The sequence below is a fragment of the Astatotilapia calliptera genome, chromosome 4, assembly GCF_900246225.1.
Source record: "Astatotilapia calliptera chromosome 4, fAstCal1.2, whole genome shotgun sequence".
Taxonomy (NCBI): domain Eukaryota; kingdom Metazoa; phylum Chordata; class Actinopteri; order Cichliformes; family Cichlidae; genus Astatotilapia; species Astatotilapia calliptera.
The window spans coordinates 16544422-16565510 of record NC_039305.1 but is presented as its reverse complement, the minus strand read 5'-3'; the positions used below and the strand labels follow the sequence as shown (position 1 = coordinate 16565510).

The following is a 21089-nucleotide window of genomic DNA, read 5'->3' as shown; positions in this document are numbered from 1 at the left end:
TCACAATTAAAATTAATTTCTTGTATTTCTTCAGTTCGAATAATTTTTGTCTAAAACACTCGTTCCTTCATCCCTCTATTGAATGTCCCAGTTTAATTTACCCAATTCCTTATTTTGATAATGATCTAAAAGAACACTTCAAGCACATCCAGTAGGAATACATACCCATTGCCCTCCGTGTGATATAGGATGCACAATGTTTCAGGTAGTTCCAACGCCCTCTGGCTGTGTGCGGGGGACTTGCAGCCTTACAGGGTTTCAGCATACAGCTTTTTATCCCCGAAGCTCGCCTTTCATGTCACTAGTGCTACTTGTATGTGCAGACGCAGCCAATCTCTTCCTCATGACGCCACCGAGGTTGGGCTCAGAGGGCTTCGATCATAATATTTAACACACCCACTCTGGATGGACACTTGGAAGGAAGACAAGGCAGTGCTGAGAGGAGAAATCACAACCAGGATCCCACACACCTGCCGGCCAGCCTGCCAAGCCAGTCTCTGATTTGACTTCAGCGACGTTTGCAGACAGCAGCAGCTTTGTGAAGAAGCGGGGCAGCATCCAGGCATCTTGCAGCGGATCACCTGTTATTTGTTTTTTGGTTTTTTTATTATTATTATTATTATTCCTCTTTCTGTTTATAAATTGATCGTAAATGTTAGGAAACCTGTGCTTTTGTGGACTACGTTATATCAGTGTCATCCTGTTACTTTCCTCTGAAGACAGTTATGACGCGGTTGACATCTCACTCCGTGCTGGCAGCGACACAGGGAAGCAGATTTGAAGAAGACTATTGATGCTTTTAGCAGGACCCCACTCCCTTCTCTTAGCCTAAGATACATCTTCAGTGAGATTTATTTAGTCACTCGTCCTCCTGACACTATAGGCTATACTGCTCAACAAGGCAATGAATGAAGAGCACTTCCTGAGCCAGCAAAGTGTCCGGGTTTTTACAATGTCTTGGTCTTTCCACCTGTCTGGGAATGAATCGTTGGGACTGTTTTAAATATTAAATATTAAACACCGCACATAAAATGGGCTTTTTAAACATAGGCTGACGCTCATTATGTGTGGAGCGATCATAGAGAATTCCCAAAGTAACATCGTTGTCTCGTCCTCAGAAAACAGTGTTAGACACCAATGTCGGTGCTGTAGCTAAGGTGCGCTTAAAGCTTGCTATAAAATATATATTTATAGAGGCTAAACATGATCTTGTTTCGCAAATTCAGAGTCTTGATACTTATGGTGTTTTTGGTTGCGTGCACCATGCACATCATGATAGACTTGTTACCAAAACTAGAGAAGCGGGCGACGGGAGCGGAGAGCGGGGACGGCGGCTGCCAGTGCGCACACCACACGGGCGGGGAGTCGCAAGGCTGGGGGAAGCAGCGAGCCAGGACGGCGGCTGAAGCCGGCTGGCCTAATAAGCACACGCTGCGAATCCTGCAGGATTTCAGCAACGAGCCGAGCTCCAACCTCACATCGCATTCCCTGGAAAAGATCACCACCGCCGGGGACAGGGCGGACTCTTTCCGGCGGATGAAAACGTCGGCGGGGAAGGCAGATGACCACAAGCCGCTGATGGGAGACGCAAGCGGGGGTCGGATCGTCCCTTCCCGTGCTGTCTCACGACTTTCTCGCCTGTTTGAGCATCCTTTATACAAGGTTGAGCTTCCGCCTCTCACGGACGATGACACTTTGTTTAACGTCAACAACGACATCAGGTTTTATCCCAGAGCAACAGGGAACCAGGGATGGTAAGCCGACGAGATTTAAATTAAACTTGTGTGATTTAAACGAGTCCATGAACAGCTAGAGTGCTCTGACTTCAACATGTTTGCTCTATTAAGAAGTCATTTTGTCACCCAGGTCTTTTACTTTTATATAAGGTTTAAAATCACTCCTGTTCTATTCTATCATGTCCATTCAGAACAACAAATCTATTTTATTTCCTTATCAGTCTTCACCTCTCTCTCTATCTATCTATTTTCTTTGTTTGAGCACCCAACTTGGCCTCTGCTTTCCATCATGCTGGATTTTGTTTTCTTTTCATTGTCTTGGATTATCCATAGCCAGCCAGGCAGCATTTTGTTTTTTGTAGTTTGTTTTTTTAAAAACCATCTGTTATAAGCTTGTATTGTTCTTTGTCTACTCCTTCACCATCACTTATACCTTCCCACTCTTCTCCTCACTTGCTTGTCAGGCACAATGAGGACGGAAACGAAGACGAAGAGGAGTTCTCTCCAACTGAAGAGGTGACAGCAGAATCCTACCCCAACTGGCTGCGATTCCACATCGGGATCAACCGCTATGAGCTCTACTCCCGACACAGCCCTGTGCTGGATGCCCTGCTGAAGGACCTGGTCACACAAAGGATCACCAGCGTAGGTGAGTCAGTCAGCTATGCTGAAAAGGTGTATGTGTGGGTGTGTGAAGTTGAGGATTTGATGGGGTCTGCAGTTAAACTCTTTTATCTGGTCTGTGTTGATCAATTTCTAACTGTTAGATTCTGTCCTGTCATTTTGGCCTACAGCAGCAATGTCCCAACTAACTTAAAGATATTTTCCCTAATTATACTCAAGGTTCAATGTTATACTAATGTGTGAAAAATGCAACTTGGGAAGGCTTTTTCACCTTGGTATGAACAAAAAAAAACAACTTTGGCATAAAATTTGAAAACTGTAAAAAGTGGAGTGCCTCTGGACCTGCTTGTTTTTGTAATGACTCCTAAATTATTTGAAGTGTAACAATTATATAATCAGGATTTTTGATAGAAATTCATTTGACACTCTTACACTGGAAGGATAGTGCTGTATTCAAATTCCCTTTTGTTTTTTGTTCCATTCAATCACAGTATTTCACTGAGATCTGCATTGTGTCACTAAAAATTAAAGTGGAGCACCAGGAATTTTTTTATCAGAGAAAAAATAATAAATACAAAAGTTGTAGGTTTTTTTTTTTTTCATCTTAAATCAGACAAGCTTAATAACTGGGAAAAACTGGAAGAAACATTTGAGGAGAACTTCCTCCCCATCAACTCTGAATGTCACAACATTGTTTTCATTTCTAAACACCCATTACTCTCTTTTGGAAATGCTTTTCTTTTAAAGCAGATTATAAATGAGCGCAACAGTAAGAGCTGCTAAAAAAGTTGTTGTTTTCTCTATGTAATGAGATCAGATGTTATAAGGCAGATGTGCATTACATTGTTACCACTGTGGCCAAACTTACTTTGAGTAAATGTGAGTAATAATCATGACCACAATCCCAAACTGAGACCATTTGTTCCCTTTTAGGATGAAAATTTTTGTCGAGGTGTTTCTGATGTTTTTGTTGTTGTTCTTGTGGGGAATGTTAGTTACTTATGCCTATTTAGCCTCCAATACTTGTTGTATTTGTCTGGTGTCTCAATATTATTACATCCTCGTTCTCTCAAAGAACACTCACAATTTCTCGTTCTACACATCTCCTTCACTTTAGCACTCTCTCTACCTTTAACCCTTCTTTTCTGTTTTTCAACAAAAGACAATATAATTGCTCACGGCCAGACATACCTACAAAGATACTGTTTGTCTGCAGTGAAGCAGTGCTCTATGTCTGTGTGGCTTTATGTGTGTTTATATGTCCGTGTGTGTGTGTGTGTTTGTGTTAGTGTGCACGCCCTGGAGGCATGCATTAAAACATTTGTGCCCCATAATTAGCACAAACACTTAGCTGTCTCAACAAAATGACAAATCAGACACAGCATTAGAAAGTTTTCTTCATCAGCATTTTCTCCTCACTAGTGCCCCCCCCCCCCACCCCCCCTTTCTTCCCTCCTTTGTGTCTGTCTCTCTGTTGGGGCAGGCTGTGGCCTTTTGTTCAGTCTTCAGCTGCACTCATAAATCATACGCACAGTAACATGAGGTGATACAGGTGAGAGCAAGATGGATTTATCATTGCTGCATGAGAGGGGGAATCTCAGAGCGTTGGGCGAGGCCTGGAGCATATCTGAAAGACCTGCGAGCAGGAAGGTGTAGAGAATAAGACAGCGACATCGATTCACTTGTGGTCTCCTGGAGAAACAGAGCAAGATAGATGGTTAGATCAACACAAATGCATACTCTCGGGCACAGCTGAGACAGATGGGAGAATCTTAAGAATGTTTTGTTGTGGGTTTGTTGCTGTTCAAGTCATGTGTGATTGCACGTCAGTGCAGAGACAATCCAGTGAAACAATCAGCCAAGCTTTAGCGGGATTTTTCACTGCGGATTACCTTTTTCTAGTTCTCGATTAGAAGGTGGATTTTTATGAAGGCCTGCGCTGAGCAATGAATTCAAGAATTGTGGCTTATGTGTTCAAGGTCATGGCATTAAATCATAGTTCAGTCATTTGCAATCTCTTAAAGGTTTTAGATCCGTTGTATAGCTGCACCAAGTTTGAGGATTACTCTAGGGTGCTATTCACTTGACCTGGCTTCAGCAAATCTGTCATATGTGAAGGCCAAATGCTCTCAGTGTATTTTTTTTTTAGCTTTGCATTCACTCAGCATTCATCCTCTGTCATAAAGAAAAGGCACTGACCTGAGGTTATGTAGGTTGTACTGTTGTGTGCAACAGTGTATGTAAAAATCCAAAAGCTTTTGAAAATGAGTCACGGTAAATGGAGAGGCTTGCCAGCACTGAGTATGATGAATTCAGACAGACAGAGCATAACAGAGAGAATGTGAATACAAGGATGACATATCCAACTAAAAAGAGAGGGGGGAAAGCAGAGGAACACACCATGAGAGCTCTGAGAGAAACAACAAGAGAGTCAATGAAGACAAAAGACAGCTCGGTGCAGGGGGTAGAGTGCAGTCAGCTACTCAGCCAGCAATCCAGTCAGTAAGTGGGTCCACTACAGGGGGCTTATGTGGATATTGGGGTTAGGCAGAAGTGCTGTGTTGTGTAATATGATCAAGTTAATGCGCTGTAATAAATGGGCAAATACCCGAAAGCTTGTCCATTGTGACAGAAACACAAAGCAGTTGGGCAGGCCTGGCGGTCTCTTTGTTTGAGTCGAAGGAAAGCGGGAATCTCACAGTGAGCCTCCATCACCCTCTGGGAGACACCATGGACATGACTGATAGTCAGTGACATATGCCCTGGCTCATCTCCCTGAGTACAGGAGGTTAATTTGTCTGAATGAAAAAGGAAGTCGCTACAGTGAATCCAGTGTGCACAAGAAACTTGCTGACAATGTGTTCAATTCATGAAGGCTTACAGACAAACATCTGGTGAGACTCATGTTTCTTATATTATGTAGCTTGTAGCTAAACACGCATGGATGGAAGTCTACATTTAGGTCACTTTATTGGACAAACGGACAGATAGTGAGGGGTCGATTGAAATGGAACAACAGGTTCAGGCATCCTGGAGTCAAACCATAATAATGTGCTATGTGCCTAAAATATTCTCAGCAATGTGCTCCTGTTGAGGCAGCGTGTGTGAACTTTATGTACTAAAATTGAAGGGGCTTCTTTTCCTCAATCACTGATATTTTGTCATTCTCAGAGCACCATGTTCTTCTAAAGTTGCATGCATGCTGCGAGAACACACAGTCGCTCTTTTCCATTCAGATAAACTGTCCGTTTCATGTTCAACCCTCTGTTAAATCCAGAACTAGCCAGAGTTTTTAGCAGATGCTCTTCAGGCCACTTTTTGCTCTCGGTCACACCCAGCTCCTGACTGGCACGATTGCATTTACAGTGTCTAGGAAATTGGCCAGCAGATGTGATAGTTCTATTATGCATTCATGCAAAATTGCATTTTTCCATAATGGCAAATAACAAAACAGCTGTGCATGTTTTGTTTTGTTTGTTTGTTTTGAGTGCATCCATGTGTTTGTGCATGTATGCTTATGCCTCAGACAGTTTAGTTTAGATGCTGATCTAACAGCTCATTTTGTTTCCTCCCAGCCATGAAATCTGGAGGCACCCAGCTGAAGCTGATCATGACTTTCCAGAACTATGGACAAGCACTGTTCAAGCCTATGAAGTAAGTAACACATGAAGTGACTGCATGACAACACAGGTAAACTACATTTTATATACATTAGGTGTAACAATTGTTCCTGGAACTTTCTTATTAAACATCTAACTGCAGATTATACTCTTATACAAGTTTTTCTATAAAAAGTCTGTTTGATACACTCAGCTTGATTTACCAGTTGCATATGTTTTAAAGAGGGCAACACGAAGTCTCAGATGAATAAGTGCCAAGCACTGTCATCGCATCTCACTGCGTGTTCACCTACACATCTCCCCTCCTCCCTCATTTTTTTGCGATCTTCTCCTGATGGGGAATTGTCTGTCTTCTTTTTTAATTAACATCAGCAGGCTTATGTGTTAATTAAAACGAGCATTGAGCCATCGTGAAAGCGTCTTTGGGGAGGCATACATACTGGCAATGGCACATTGCATTTGAAAAAGAAATACCCCCCCCCCCTCCCTCAGCTGTCTGAGTTTTGCCCAATGAATTCCCATGGCGACATGGATAAACAGCGTCCAGGCCAACTGGGCTGCGATCAGAAGTAATTGCTCACGAGCCAGGTTTGATTGCTATGAAACGCTGAATGGTTTTCTACATGAGAGCCTCAGTGGAGAGTATTAGATTTTGAGAGAGAGAGGGACAGAGGGAGGAAGGGAGAGAGGTAAAGCTTTACAAGTTCATAATGTCATAATTCAACAAATCGTACAGGTGTAGTTCAGGATGGTTCTTTATTTCAATTGTACCAAGCCCTTTACCACATAAGCCAAAGTCACATAAATAAGAGGAACAGTGAAGGATTAGGAAAGCAGACGTGTGAATGCAGTGCTGGCTTGACAATGAACTGTGAAAAGTTTGGAACTGTTTTCTTGGACTGATTTATGGTGAGAGAGCCTGCAACATGTTTTCAAAGTTTATTCAGCGAGTGCAGGTGTTCAAACTCTTCATTTGTCTTCTTTTTACATTAGGGTAGTGGCACTCTGTGTGCTCAAACAACTGGTCATTGTGTCCCAGCTTGCCAAATTATTTCAAGGTCAATTAGTGGATGAATTTTAGAACATGTGGCACTGTTTGCAAAATTAGCGTCAGAGAATATGTGGTTTAAAGCACAGCGGTCTGAGGATGTATTTTAAACACAGCAGGAGCCAACACCCAGCAGGCATCATCTAGTCATAGTCAAGTAAACTAAGTTTGGTGATTACCCTGGGTTTCTATGTGTCTGGCTGGGTAAATCTGATATTACTGGTCTAATCATTCAGGGGCTGCTGCTAGGTAATACGGGCGCTTGCATGGGTAGTATCTAAGTTTAATGAAGTAATAAGTCAAAGGAAAGGGGAAGCTTAAATATTGTCAGCAGGGATTTGAAATGTTACACCATCCACCAAACTTTAAAATGCTAAAGAATCTGTGATGTCTTAAAGTAGATAAGTAAAGCAGTCAGTTGCCATCAGAAACAGTTTTGACAGTTTCGGAATCACATGCTACCGATTCCCACGGCTCCTTATTTAGCCTGTCATATTTTTTATTCAAGCCTCTTGCTTTGACTGTCACAAACTGTCTCAACTGTTTACAGATGTTATACAAAATTCCACAGAGCGAAAATACAAAAATATCAGTGCTTACTGAGAGTCGTAATGTAGAAACATAACCTTTGTCTCTGCTTTTGTTCAAGCACGGTGTGGCATTTTGTTGTTTCTGTCAGTGCACTGATGTGTCCCACTTTTATTTTAGGAACCAGTGCATTCTGGGTACAGTAGTTCAGTGCTTTCTTGTGTCGACTTGTTTTTCTTCACCTGTCCCTTTGTGCAGCATCAAGTGGTGCATCAGAGAGACTTTGATGTTTCAGGCCTCCTTTGAGCCAAATGCAAATTTCTACACTGCCATAGGCCAGGAGCTTGCACAAGCTGACAGCTTGCCAGACACCTCCACAAGATTTTCTTTTTCCTGTGCAGAAAAATTGTCAGTTTTTTGGGTTTTTTTTAATCTGTCTAACTGACTTTATAATTATGTTTGATGATTTAAAGTATGATCCCAGATTGGAGTAGAAGGTGCTAATTTAGTCTTCAAACTACAATTTGTTTTTCCCCACAAAAAGATTTCATTACTTTTCCCTTTAAAGAGACAAATGTGTGTAATATCCTGCATTACCAAGCATGTACAGATGTCCTTGGTTTGGGTTCTTGTAAATCATATCTAGAGCCAAACGGATATGTACTGTAAGGCCGGAGTTTTAAGGCTGATATCAGTATTGGGTGATTCCAACACATCGGGTGATATTTTATTCTTTAAAACATAAACAGATTTTTGTAACATTTGTTATGTGTAGTTATTTATTTACTTGTTTACACTCTGCTTGACTCTGCTCAGCTGGTTGTTGTGTTTATACAGTAGCATACCAGGCAAGTTGCAGAGTACCCCCTGGTGGAAAGACTCTGCAACGTCAGCACTAATAACGTGGTTGAATGGTGTTTCTACCAACTCATCTTTACTTTTTAAATTTTCATTTATCAGTCATTTTAAATGCCGATACCAATAGATCAACACTTAGTCTTTTATCATATGCAAGACATACTTGTCTCCAAACAGACATGTCTCCAAATAAGTATGAAATGTATGAGTCAAAAAGAGTCCAATTTTGGTGGTGTAACTTTGTGGCCATCTTTCCTGTAGCCAGTGAAAATTGATAGAAAATAGATTAAAGAAACTGAAGTTAGGAATATAAGATGGTTGTAAGATAAAATGTTCTAAGGCTGTTATGGAAATAGGGGAAACTGGCTTGACGGAGTACTGACAATGAAAGACAAATGAGTAGTTGTGGTAATCCAGAGGGTTGGGGCGAATTTGTAATGCCAACCTGTCAAAGAACTGGGTCCTCCAGCTAGAGCCATGTTTACAGGCTGAGAGAAAATACTCCATGCCAAACCTCCATGTCTGTCTGGCTTATGTCCCTGGTGCCTATCCTTCCTATTCCCTGTCAAGATCCCGGTTACAGTGTGTATACAGAGCTATAATGTTTATGTAATGCTAAATAGATTTGTCAAATGGAGGTTTGAAAGTTTGAGAGAGGAGGTAAAAGCCTCTGATATGCAAAGAAATAATTGATTTCTCCTTCACATCCTATCTGACAGCTCTGTTTCGACTCCCTCCCTTTGATGTTGTTGATAGTCTCACATTTCAGAATGGTTTCAGAATTGCAAGAATGATACTGATTACCTTTGATAATGTACAAACCTCAGTCCTGTTGAGAGCTGTTTTATGAAGGCACAAGTTTCACTACATGTCAACACATGAGCTACAAGATACTGTATATAGGACAGGCATTCAGCAACCACGGGGAATCTGAATATGTCCTCATCTGCATGAACTGAATCAAATTTGACAAGCTTTGGCTCTTAGCGTTAGTAAAGCCAACATGGTTGGCTCAGAAGCCTCATAGCTGCAACACCCAAGAGGCTGTTTGGTTTTTATCATCCAAAGGCTGTTTTATAACCACAGGTTCATTGTAGCCCATCATCATCCTCATAGCTGCTGTACGCCTACTGTTAAGTTATAACTGATATTTCTCTATGGATCCTCTCTGCAGATGGAGAATTCTATTAGGGCTAAATCCATTTAATGTCCTCTAAAGAAAAAAACTTCTTGCTGTTCTTGTTATTGATTTGACTGCAAAAGATGAATAATTTTACTATTGATTTACATGTATTCTTGTAAAGTGCTGAAGGGTATTGTTCAAAAACAGATGGCTTGTCATTGTTGTGGGAGGTTTAATGCTGGACACTGCCTACAAATAGTTCCCTTATACAAACCCAACTATTAATAGCTATTATAGCTATTTTCTGTAATTTTGAACCAAAAAGAGACAACAATTATGTTCATTGACTCAGATAATGAGCATCTTTATACCAACTGACAGTTCACTAGCAAGGACCCCGACCACAGATGTGGATGACAAAAGTTTAATAATGATTGCAAAGAGCTAGGCCTGAAGCTGATGTTTGGGAAAGGTTTCATTGAGGATCGGGCCCAGGTCCTGATACATTTGAGAGAGTCTGACAATCTGATAACAAGGAGAGGAAGAGGGGACCATGCAAACAACAAGAAAGGGGTGTGTGGTATAAATGCAAGTAGGACTTTGCAGACGTATACCTAGAAGGGGGGGGGGGGGGGGGGGGTTTGGGGGTGCAGTCCAGCTCCTGAAAAGGTAAAGTATTTTCAACAAATGCAGGTTAATAGATTTGTTTATGCTTGCAAGCATGAACTCAAAGTGCACACCTGTAACTATGAGCATAAACACAAAAAACCCTCTGCAATTCAACACCATGACTTAACTGAAGCCTTTTCAACAATTTTGGTGGAAAAGGCAAAAACTACTTTTGAGATCTTATCAAGTTTTCTTGGTCTTGGGTTGTTCCTTTGTAAACATAGCCACTGTGGGCTCGAGAATACTGCTGGCTCTAATAAGATGGACAGATATTGAGAGGTGCCATCTGAGCTCAAGGTTCTGTGAACAAACACAAATCAGGCATGTTACTACAGACAGATGTTCAGATAGCTGTAGCGCACACACACGCACATACGCATATTTACAGACAAGCTGCAAAGAGAAGGACTCTTTGGGGGTTATAGAGTTCGTGCTCCTGCCATCAGGGACGGCTGGTACTGGAAAATCCGCGAGCAGTGAGCCAAGCTGCAGCTGTAGCCACTCACTCAGAGCTGTGGGTATATTACAGAGAAGGTGATGACTGCAAGGCCACACTCTGCCTGCACACACAAAAGAAAACTAGCTCATTCACTTCCTACCACTCACCATTTAGCACTCCCCTAATGATTTTCACTGTGACAAGTCAAAAAGCCTTGAAGCGCAAAGAGAGACTTTAAATGTGACGAAACGTCAAATCTTTTCACATTAACACCCCTGTCGTCTCGTCCGTGATGAAGTTTTCTATGATGATTCTGACCTCAATCTTGCATATTATGAAAAGCTTCAGCTGAGTTGTCAAATCTATCTTTTCACTTGCTGATAGGTTATGTAAACTTTAGCTGCATGATTTAGTGGCTTTATCAGCCCTTTCATATGAAGGGCACTTGGCGGGGAGGGATTCATCAGGTTTTCAGCTGCCCCTGCAGCACTGTCTTAGGTGCCAGGGGACAGAGCAGCACCTTGGGATGCCAAGTAATTTGTCTGACTGGGATGTTGCAATCAATGAGAAACTGAAAAGAGCTACTGTGGTTAGATCATAAGGGAACAGAAATAGAGGAGGCTATAAATTTCAAGTGAAGTGTGACGTACGCCCACTATGTAGTTTGTTCTGGAGGTTTCTTTCTTTGCTAGGTGTGTGTATGTGTCTGTGATTGGATTGTTTTTAATGTAAGAATTTATCATTCATTCAGAATTATTTGTGCATCTATAGAATATTGAACAAACTGATATTCAAACCGTGTGTGTGTGTGTGTGTGTGTGTGTGTGTGTGTGTGTGTGTGTGTGTGTGTGTGTGTCAGAAGAAACACTATGAAAAATAATGTAAGATTTATGTGGAAAAGCTGATTGCATTGTGTCCAGCCAAAGAAACGGTTATATGTTGTGCAACATTATTGTACAACATTTCCTAGTTGTGTTGACATTCATGTTGACGCCATTGCTTTTTTTGTAATGTTGTGAAATTGGTTAGTTTTTTTTAAGACACATTGGAGTGCTATTAGTGTACAGATTCGGTTTTAAAGTGAAAAATTAAAAGCACTGAATCTCATTGTTCTGGTTTATTGTGCAAGTATTAGGCAAGAACTAGCTTCTGAAACAGATTGAAAAAACAATAGTAACTATTTTAGCACTTAGGATCTGCTGTAGTGAGATTTAACGATGCATGTTACCCAATTTGTGTATGATCAAAGTTCCATTTAACTTAGCAATAAATCAGCTTGCCTCTTGCTGATTGGCCACAAAGAGGCACAACACAACACAACATAATAAAATACAACAATCACAGTGTTGCCCTCTGGCACATTTGCATGATCACAAAACCACTTAGCTCTTCGCTAATTAAAAGCACAAGTAACTGATCAACTTTCTCCCACTTCAAGCACTAAATTGGAAGGAAAATGCAAAGCTCCACCTAGTGGTTGGAGGTATTATCAGAGGTATCACTCCAGCTGCAAGCAGCCATCTACTGTAGAAGTGGCACTAAGTGTGGTCTTGTGCTGCTGTAGCAAAACTCCATCAAGGTTAATTTAGAGATGCGCTTCTGCATATCCTGGTTATAATGAGTGGGTATTTGACCTCTGACATTAACATGGCATTTTCACCAGAGAACCGCTGCTCACTGGATATATTTCTATACCACCCTGACCATTCTCTGTAAACCATAGAGATGGTTGTTTGTGAAAGACTCAAACTCACCTGGCACAACCAACCATGTCAAAGTCACCTAAATCATCTTTTATCTAACTTTAAATATCAGCCGGCTATTTTAACCATGTCTGCATGGCTAAATAAATTTAGCTGCTGCCATGTAATTGGCCTATTAGACATTTGTGCTAACAATCAGTTGAAAAGGTGTACCTAACAAAGTGGCCATTGGCATAGGACATTGAAAAAGATTGCAGGTTTTGCACAACAAGCAACGGTACTTGGAATAAAATGTACTTTTTAAGCCTATTTTACCTTTAAGTGACTGTTGTCTAAATGTAGCAGTACCACTGAAGTAGTAAATGTACTTGTAATTTCTTCTCCTGCTATAAAACTTTACATTATTCTGTGTCATAAGCTGAGGAACTCAAACACAGAGAAATATATTGTACTCTGCAAACGACATCTGCGATCAAACGTTATCTGGAGGGTTCTAACTGTCTTTTATGTTTCATTGTCTACACACACACAGATATACACGCTCAGTATTACCGTGTCAGGCATTCACAACATCTGTTTTTCATGCAGCTTTGTACTCGCAGCCAGGCAGCCTGCAAGGGCCTGAACCCAGCGACTCTTCTTCAGGCTCTGAGCATGTCTGACTCCTTCTGTAGGTCTTTAAGATTAATTTGTTCTTTAAGCCATTTTAATGTGGCTCAGGATTGCTTATATTACAGAGGCTTTTTCTGCTTTCCCTTTCTCTATGCACCTCTTTTATCCCCTATCCCCCCTTTCTTCATTAGATGTTGTATCAAAAACTTTGTGTAGTCAAGCTTCAGGCTGATACTATCATAAAAGTTAATACTAAACACGGATTTCTATCTCATACATACATTTCCAGTATTTTTCTTTTGCACTCAGATGTGCTCTGATTCATATTTTTCTTTTCTATGAAAGCAAAACCCCTTAAAGAAATTCTCAGTTTCTCAGCTACACACTGTGTTGAAGCAGATGTGGGTTATTTATATTTAGACGTTCAAATTCAAAGTCTCTCTCTCGATGTGTGTCTGTGTGCTGTGTAATCAGTGTGTGGGCTCTTTGATAGGTTGACCTTTTGTAGGCTGTGAGATGAGCTGGTTAATTAGTGCTGTACTTTAACAGCTGTACAGCCACCTGCCTTCAGTAATTTATCACATTTTCCTAGTCATCAGCACACACTATAAGCGCTGTTTGAGTTGGGAATGTAAGATAGCTTAGTGAGGTCTTAGCAGAACATTTACTGTGAAATGATTTGATTGAAGTGTCAATCATTTCTGTGTGTTCTGTTTATTATCTAACTATGTCCCACCAATAAAGGAAGTGCACTTGCGGCTTTTCTGCATAATTACCACTGAGTCACTTAGTCTTCCATTTGTTTGCTGGACGTTCTCAAAAGAATCCACTTCTTTTCATGTCCCTCATTTCTTCTCGTGTCTCGCTTACTTCTGGGTTCTGTCTCACTCCGGTGTCTGTTCTCGATTCGAGAGGTCCGCAGTGTAGCAGCTGGCACCAAGCGGGCCTGCATGTCGTCTCAAATCTCAAGTAACTTATTTATTTATTTATTTGTTTTGACAGGCACACTCTTGTAGGCTCCCAACACAGACACTAAAACGCAGAGGACCGTCTTATTTTAGACTCCCGAGTCTTAAACTCCCTCCCCTTCACGTCCTCCCTGCTCACGCACACAAACTTCACATAAAGACTTCTCTCATGAATGTTTTACTAGGTCAACTCCTGAGGAAGTCTTGTTTTCATCACCATCTCTCCCTCCCTCCCTGTCCATCCCTCTCTCTGTCTCCACCTTCCATCCGCGCTCCTTTTTGGACTTGTTTGTTTGATTCGCTGAGGCAGTACTAATCCTCGGCTTGTCACTCGCCTCTGTTTAGAGCCTCGCTGCTCTGTATTTTTAGGTTCTCTCCATTTTCTCTCTCCCTCTCTCTGTTTAACAAGTGTTTAGGCACTCACAGCGTAATGAGGCAGAGCTGCGAGTAGCCTAATCGTAATGCGATTACAGGCCAGCCGAGTTGCAGGAGATGACTGATGTTTGATTGCTTAAATGGTCATGTGTTGTTGTTTTTTTTAACCACATTGCAGCAACAGCACATTCTCAGCTGTCAGCAGTTAACTCAGTGACTACAATGCATTACCATCATCCAAAGCCACGCTGTGAACACATTTACTCACTGTTACACTTCCTCATGAGACAGACCCTCATTTTTGACAAATAGGTTTTAAATTTAATGTGTAGATTTAAAAAAAAAAAAAAAAAAGAAAGTAAATATTTGAATTTCAGACCTACTACAAGTACTTTTGCATCCTTGCCTCTAGGTTCAGCCAGTGCATGTGCTATACCACGTACAAGCATATCATATTTTTATAATTATGTATTCTTGTTGTGGCTCCTGACATTGCCACTGCTGTGCATGGCAATGTTGATCATGTGTGCTAGCATATCATTATAGTCCAAAATACTAGATGGGGGGAATTCCTAAGCTTCCCGCTAGGAATGTCGCTGCCGCATTTGTCCTGAACGCTGGAAATTCATTTCCCTTCAGGAGGTGATTTCTAGACATTCCAAATAAACATTTCTTCGTGAAGCAAGAAAAGCAGGCCAGGTGCTGAGTTCCTGTTGGGGTGCTTATTGTGCTATGAGCAGGAATAGCTGTTGAAATTACACAAAATTGCATTGTTTATCTTAATGAGTATGCAGGAGCATGGTGTTTGATTGAGGGAGCTTTGCAAGAGCTGATTGTCAACTAAATGCTTTGGTGACTCCACAATCTGAGACTAAGACCCAGCATTTATCTTAACACAAAAGATAACCACTCGCTGTGTGACATAAAATCTTCCAAGCCTTAACATTTTTAATCTCTGGTTTTGCTCTAATAGGAGTAATCGTTCAGGCTTAGATAGAAAGAGGACTATTCTTCTTCTGTTGTTTTCTTTTTTTTGTTACAGCTGTTGGTGAATGACACAGAACACTTGCTTCATTCTTACTTTGTCACTAACTCAACTGTTGCCCTTTAACAATGGGACCACATGCATCGCACCACCCCTTACAACCGAGCACCGTGATTAGATAACGACCTTTCCCAGATAGATCTATCACAGTCCAACTGAATGCCTCTCTGAACTCAATGAATGAAACAGTTCTTCAACAGAGAGACAGAGAGAAAGCACTGTAGCTCTGTAACTTGGGCCTTTTGTAATAGCACACACAGAGGTAATGCATCCATAGTGGGTAAGGCCTGTGCTTGTCTGGGCCTCTGCCATCCAAGGTGGCAAATAGACCGTGTGTGACTCCTCTGTTCTACTGACAGAGGTCAGGAGAAGAGGAGAACACAATCATTGTTTATCAATTATACTAGAGGAGGGAAGGAGGGTTCTCCCTGCCTTTGCCCATTGTCAGAGCAGGAAGTGGGAGGGGCTGCAGCCAGGTCTGGTTTCACCAAGAGGCAGGAATTTGATCCAGGGGTTTCCTGGGCTTCCTCCTCCCTTCTCACCCTCTTACCTTCCTTTTTGCAGCTCTGGCAGCGGTGATGCAAACAGAGGAGTCTCTGTGCTAAAGGAGTAGGGAGACTGAGGCAGTGCTGCTGCTGCTGCTGCTGCTGCTAGAAAGATTATTCACACAATGACTGCAACCTTAGATATCTGAGATCAGTCACTCTGATGTTTGTGTATGTGTAAAACTTTTTTTTATTTTACTTTTGAGAAAATAACATTCACATCTGTTTAATCTCCTCATGCTATACAACTTTTTGGGGAACAGAGCATCAGTAAATATAGACAGAGACTGGATGTATCCACAAACGGGGGCAGACTTACAATTTCACATGACAGCTGACCTCCAAGTGGACCCATCAGCTAGTGGTGCTTTGAGCCATGTCAGCATCCTAACAAGTTCATATTGACATCATAAGATGCTGACATAAGCTGCTGATAATTGGCAAGTATGGCATGGAGCTTGAATAAAGACACTATGTAACCAGCACAAAACAAAAAATACAGCAGTGGCTGATGAAGGTCATATTTTGCCTTAAAATGGCGCTAAAGGAAACTGAGTCCACCCGGAGGATGTAGTAATCACTATGAATTCTGTGGAATTATGTGGACATTCCGCTTATAATGGATGTAGTTGAGGAAGAATCCAGGGATAAAGTGATTAGGATTCCTCCTTTAGGCACCTTCTGCTGGGTTTCCCTATTATCCTTCATACCATACCATACCATACCATACCAACTTTATTTCTAAAGCACTTTAACATAAAACCAGAGTTTCACAAAGTGCTGTACATGTTAATAGCATACGTAAAGAAAATTAAAATGAGATACAATAAAATAAATAGATACAATAAATTGAAACATGTTAAAACAAATTGAGTCAACCCCTCTAATCAATGCCAAAGGCTTCAGCGAATAAATATGTTTTAAGAAGACTTTTAAATTCAGAGAGAGAAGAGGCCTGCCTAACATGCAAGGGCAGATCATTCCACAACTTTGGAGCAGCTACAGCAAAAGCACGGAATAGTATTGAGTAGTTCTTAAATAACAAAACTGTAAAAAAAAGAAAAATAAAGAAAAGAAAAAAACCCTGATTATGGAGGAGTTGATTGACTTTGCTGTCTGTTTGGCCATAAATTTTGCAATTTATTCTCTGCATTCTGTGCAAAAGTACTTTTTCAGCCTGGGAGAGAGGTAAAGCAGTAAAGCAGGGTTCTTTATTGAACTTAGTAAAGGCTGTGTTTTGGGGTTTGGTGCTTGGTGGTTGTGTTATTAAGTTAGTAAGGAAAATGTATTTATATAGGATTTTTCATGGATGAAAATCACAACGTGCTTCACAATAAAAATTATGAAATAAAGATATAACATATCCTAACAATGTAAAGCACCAGAATACAACATAAAACAACAAATGAAAAGGTTTTCTGTATAAAACATTTCTTCAGATGCTTTTTATAAGAGTCAGTGGAGTCTTTAATGAGTAAAGCCCAATCCCCATGAGTTTTGAACTGAGTGTATGAAGCCAGCACCAACTTTTGATCTGTTCTGATCTTTTGTACCTTCTTCTAAGCTATATAGACAAGAAAGACCAATTAATGCTCAGAGAACACATCATTATCACTAAATGTTGCATTTGAACACAACTTGCAATATGATGCATGAGCAGTAATAAATAAAAAGAAAGTTTTAGAATATCTTGCTGTAATTCTTTCATTTTTATGTTTGACCAAGTCCTCCACTTCTTTTCTTCTCATTTTCATTAGTCTCATAAACCCATCGATGTCTCATTGGTGCACTTAAATATTTTGTTGTGTATCCTTTGAGCAATGTTTTCACTAGAAACTGAATATACAGGGGTCTACCCGAAACGCGTCCTTGGTTTTAGTGTGACATCTCCGCCTCACTCCTTTCACATATAAATTAACTCTTTTTATCCTCAAGTGTTTTGGATTTGGGCCATCCCACTTAGCTCGTACACAAGGATAAAATGCAGCCCTTGGAACTGTTTTTCCAGTCCTTTCCCCACTTCCTCTTTTGCGCTGTCACCCACTCATGACCACAATGACATCTCTCAGCCACCACTTAGCCTCTGATAGATGGTTTCTATTTAGGAAACGACATCTGACCACAAACCACTAAGCACAACAAGACTGTTGACAGGTCTAAATAGAAAAGTTCAGCTGTGGGAAAAACAAAGCACGCACACTGTTGGCTCGAATCGGGGGCCTCGCCCACAAAATAGCTTTCCGGATAGACTTTTTTGATTGCTTTTTTCGGCGTAGGTATCAAAGTTTTTAGCTTTATGTAGTTAGGTTTCACTCTGTGGTGGAAAAAGCACTGAAAATGACTGATAGGACCCTTAAAAACTGAGCTGTTTGTGATGGATGAACTGTTGGGGCTTGTAACTTTTAGCTCTGAACAGAACAGGTTGTTGTGAATCCCCCAAAGCTTCTCGAGTAATTAACAGTCACATTCATTGGGGAACTGAAAAAAACACAAAAAAACCATGGGAAAAAACCATGGGACTACTTAATCAAATCACATTCACGGTCATCCATCACTAACAAACCTCACATTGGACTAATTAGGAGAAATAGTACCAAATCCTTCAAGCTATTATAGACCAAAGTCTTCAGAGATTATCAAAAATAAACCGATGCCAAGTTTCTCTGTCGGTCTGCTGCTGTGTGCATGCATGTTTGTGGCTGCTTTAGTGTGTGTATATATGTTATCATCCAACAATCTTTGCGGTGTGTTCACATTCAGTTTAAGTAAACACAGATGGGAAAGGGAGTGACTGGCCGGCAGCCACAGTGTCCTTCAGGATAAAATCAGAAGACGGAGGATGAAGAGAAAAAGAAGAGGATGATGGAGATGTGTTTGTGGATTCATGGATATTTGGGTTATAGCTAGAGCACCTTAGAGGATAATTACATTTTATTTCAAACCCAAGTGTATTTCCCACCACCAGCATGTGGCTAATGAGCCAGCATAGCTAGTGTGTCCAAATTTAGCCCACAGAGCCATAATATCTTGTGGGTCATGCCAAGTTGAAGTAAACTCATTACCTTTTAAGGTCATCAATTTTGCACTTTGACTGATAACCAGTAGAGAGGAAGATCATTTTGGGGCAGTTGAAGGAAGATCTGCAACTGCAGCAGGTGATATCAAATATAATTTTATACAAAGAGTGAGTATGAGTGTGTATTCTTATCTTTTGGTCAAGATAATGCGATTGCTTTGGATGGGACATCTCTAGATATTCACCCCTACAGATGATAAGATAGTGGACATCCAAAATGCTTAGACAATCCAATTAACTTCTCTTGGCCAAGCCACACAGGCATGTCCTAGATGAGCGAGTGCGTGCGTGGATGTGTGTTTGTGTGTGTGTTGTTGGGGGGGTTGTACAAATGTGATGGGGTTGTGTGGCTTCAAAATTAATGCTTCCCAAGATTTAACATAATTTTCTCTAATTGCCATTTGCTGTTGAGCAACTACTTAGCAATAATCAAATAAGTTCTTAATGGTTTGTACCGCAGGCTACTCAGGAGGATGGACCAGCTTGCCTCTAAGTGGATGATTTATATGGTTTTGGAATGTATTCCTTTCACTGCACTTTTTCTGACTCCGTCACAAGCCAATTTGCAGTCAGGGAGTCTGCCTTGAATTTTGTCTGTTTCTATTCTGTCAGAGACGTTTTCTTTCCCCTTAAATAACCTCAATTTGTTTTTATGAATGCTGACATGCAGTCATCAAGACCTTTCCAGTAAGACACAGCATCAGGCAAAGTAAATAGGAGATAATTCACATGGTGAATTGTTACTGCTCCCTGTATCTTTCTCACTCTTTCTTTTTGCTAACTCTGCAGTTTCTGCACCTTACTGTCACTCTCAGACTTCAGAGCTTCAGCTCGTATGTCATGCTGAATACTGAGGCTTGTTACTCACTCCCTGTGAGATGAAGACTTGGTAATACCCATTGATTTTTTTTTTCTTTTTTAGTTGCCAGCATAAACAAAATCTTGCGCACACATGCATACAAGCAAAGCTCATAAAATCCTCATCGATCCCACCAGGCTATCCAGTTTGTTTTGATTATAGAAGTAATGTTGGGCTTTGCTGTTAGCTGACCTTTTTTTTCCTTAGTAAGACCAGAGTGTCAAGACTTTACCACATCACAGAGTTCTTTGAAGCTTCAGTCCCTCCCTATTCTCATCTCCTCTTTCTTCACAATTTCTGAAGCTCTGAGGGATAGAGACAACTGGTAGAGGCTTGAGCGGGAATTTTCTGCTGAAAGACTGTGAAGGGTCTGTAAGAATGCTCTTTGTGACTTTTTAGAGTGTGGGTGTGCGTGATATTTGCAGTGGTGTGAAGGGACTGTTCTTACTGTTCCTAGTCAGTCTTTACATAAATCATGTCATGGTGGATACACATGCAGTTAGGTATAGCTGTCAGTGTCTTGAAAATGTTTTTGAAACAGGTGGTTTTGGAGCTGCCGTTCAATATTCAGCAAGCCTATTTATGTAAAAAACATACAGAGGAAGGTGAAAAGCAGACTGTCAGTATGCAATATCAAAATACTCTGGCATATTATGAAGCTTATTGTTCTAAACCTTCCCACGCTCATGCTTTTGACATCTAATCACTGTTGACCCAAGAATACCCTTGGTGTTTGTGTATGTTCTGCATAATTCATACTTCATATTCTGTGCAAAGCCTGTCATAAATCGCACACCCCGTGAAGGATTGCCTCAGACTTGTGCTATTGAAAAGAGCTAATCCACTGTAGATGGATATGTAAATATAGCGAAGTGTGGCCCTGTGCTGTGGGAACACTGCTGATTGTTGAGAATTGTTGTGGGTGATGGTGTGGGAGAGAGAGGAAGAGAGGGACAAAACGAAATGTAACTATAAGCATAAAGACCTGTCCTTTGAGTAAATAATCCACATAGCTAATACGCAGCCAACATACATAGTGTACATGAACAAAAACAGTCTTACTCCAGTATATGAATCTACAGTAAGAGCAGAGTAAATGTCATGTTACGCCATTAGATTTTCTCTTTATAATCTTTATATTGTTTTTAAAGACATATGCACAGGTGATAGTTGTATTTAGGTAGTTTTTGGTCCTTTTAGTCAGTTATTCCATTAAAACAACTATGGAAATAAACTTCCAAGAAACGAGGGGAAGGGTGTC

The 21089-nt window shown here is 40.8% G+C and overlaps 1 protein-coding gene across 1 annotated transcript in view; it reads left to right on the top strand.

Annotated features, from left to right (window-relative positions):
- The first annotated feature begins 250 nt into the window (after positions 1-250).
- Positions 251-21089, top strand: part of fam20ca (FAM20C golgi associated secretory pathway kinase a) — a 48508-nt gene continuing 27669 nt past the window's right edge. The window contains exons 1-3 of the mRNA XM_026165088.1: positions 251-1754; positions 2201-2385; positions 5936-6014. Coding sequence (XP_026020873.1) covers positions 1204-1754; positions 2201-2385; positions 5936-6014 — 815 coding nt within the window. The 5' untranslated portion in view covers positions 251-1203. The remainder of the gene's footprint in view (positions 1755-2200; positions 2386-5935; positions 6015-21089) is intronic.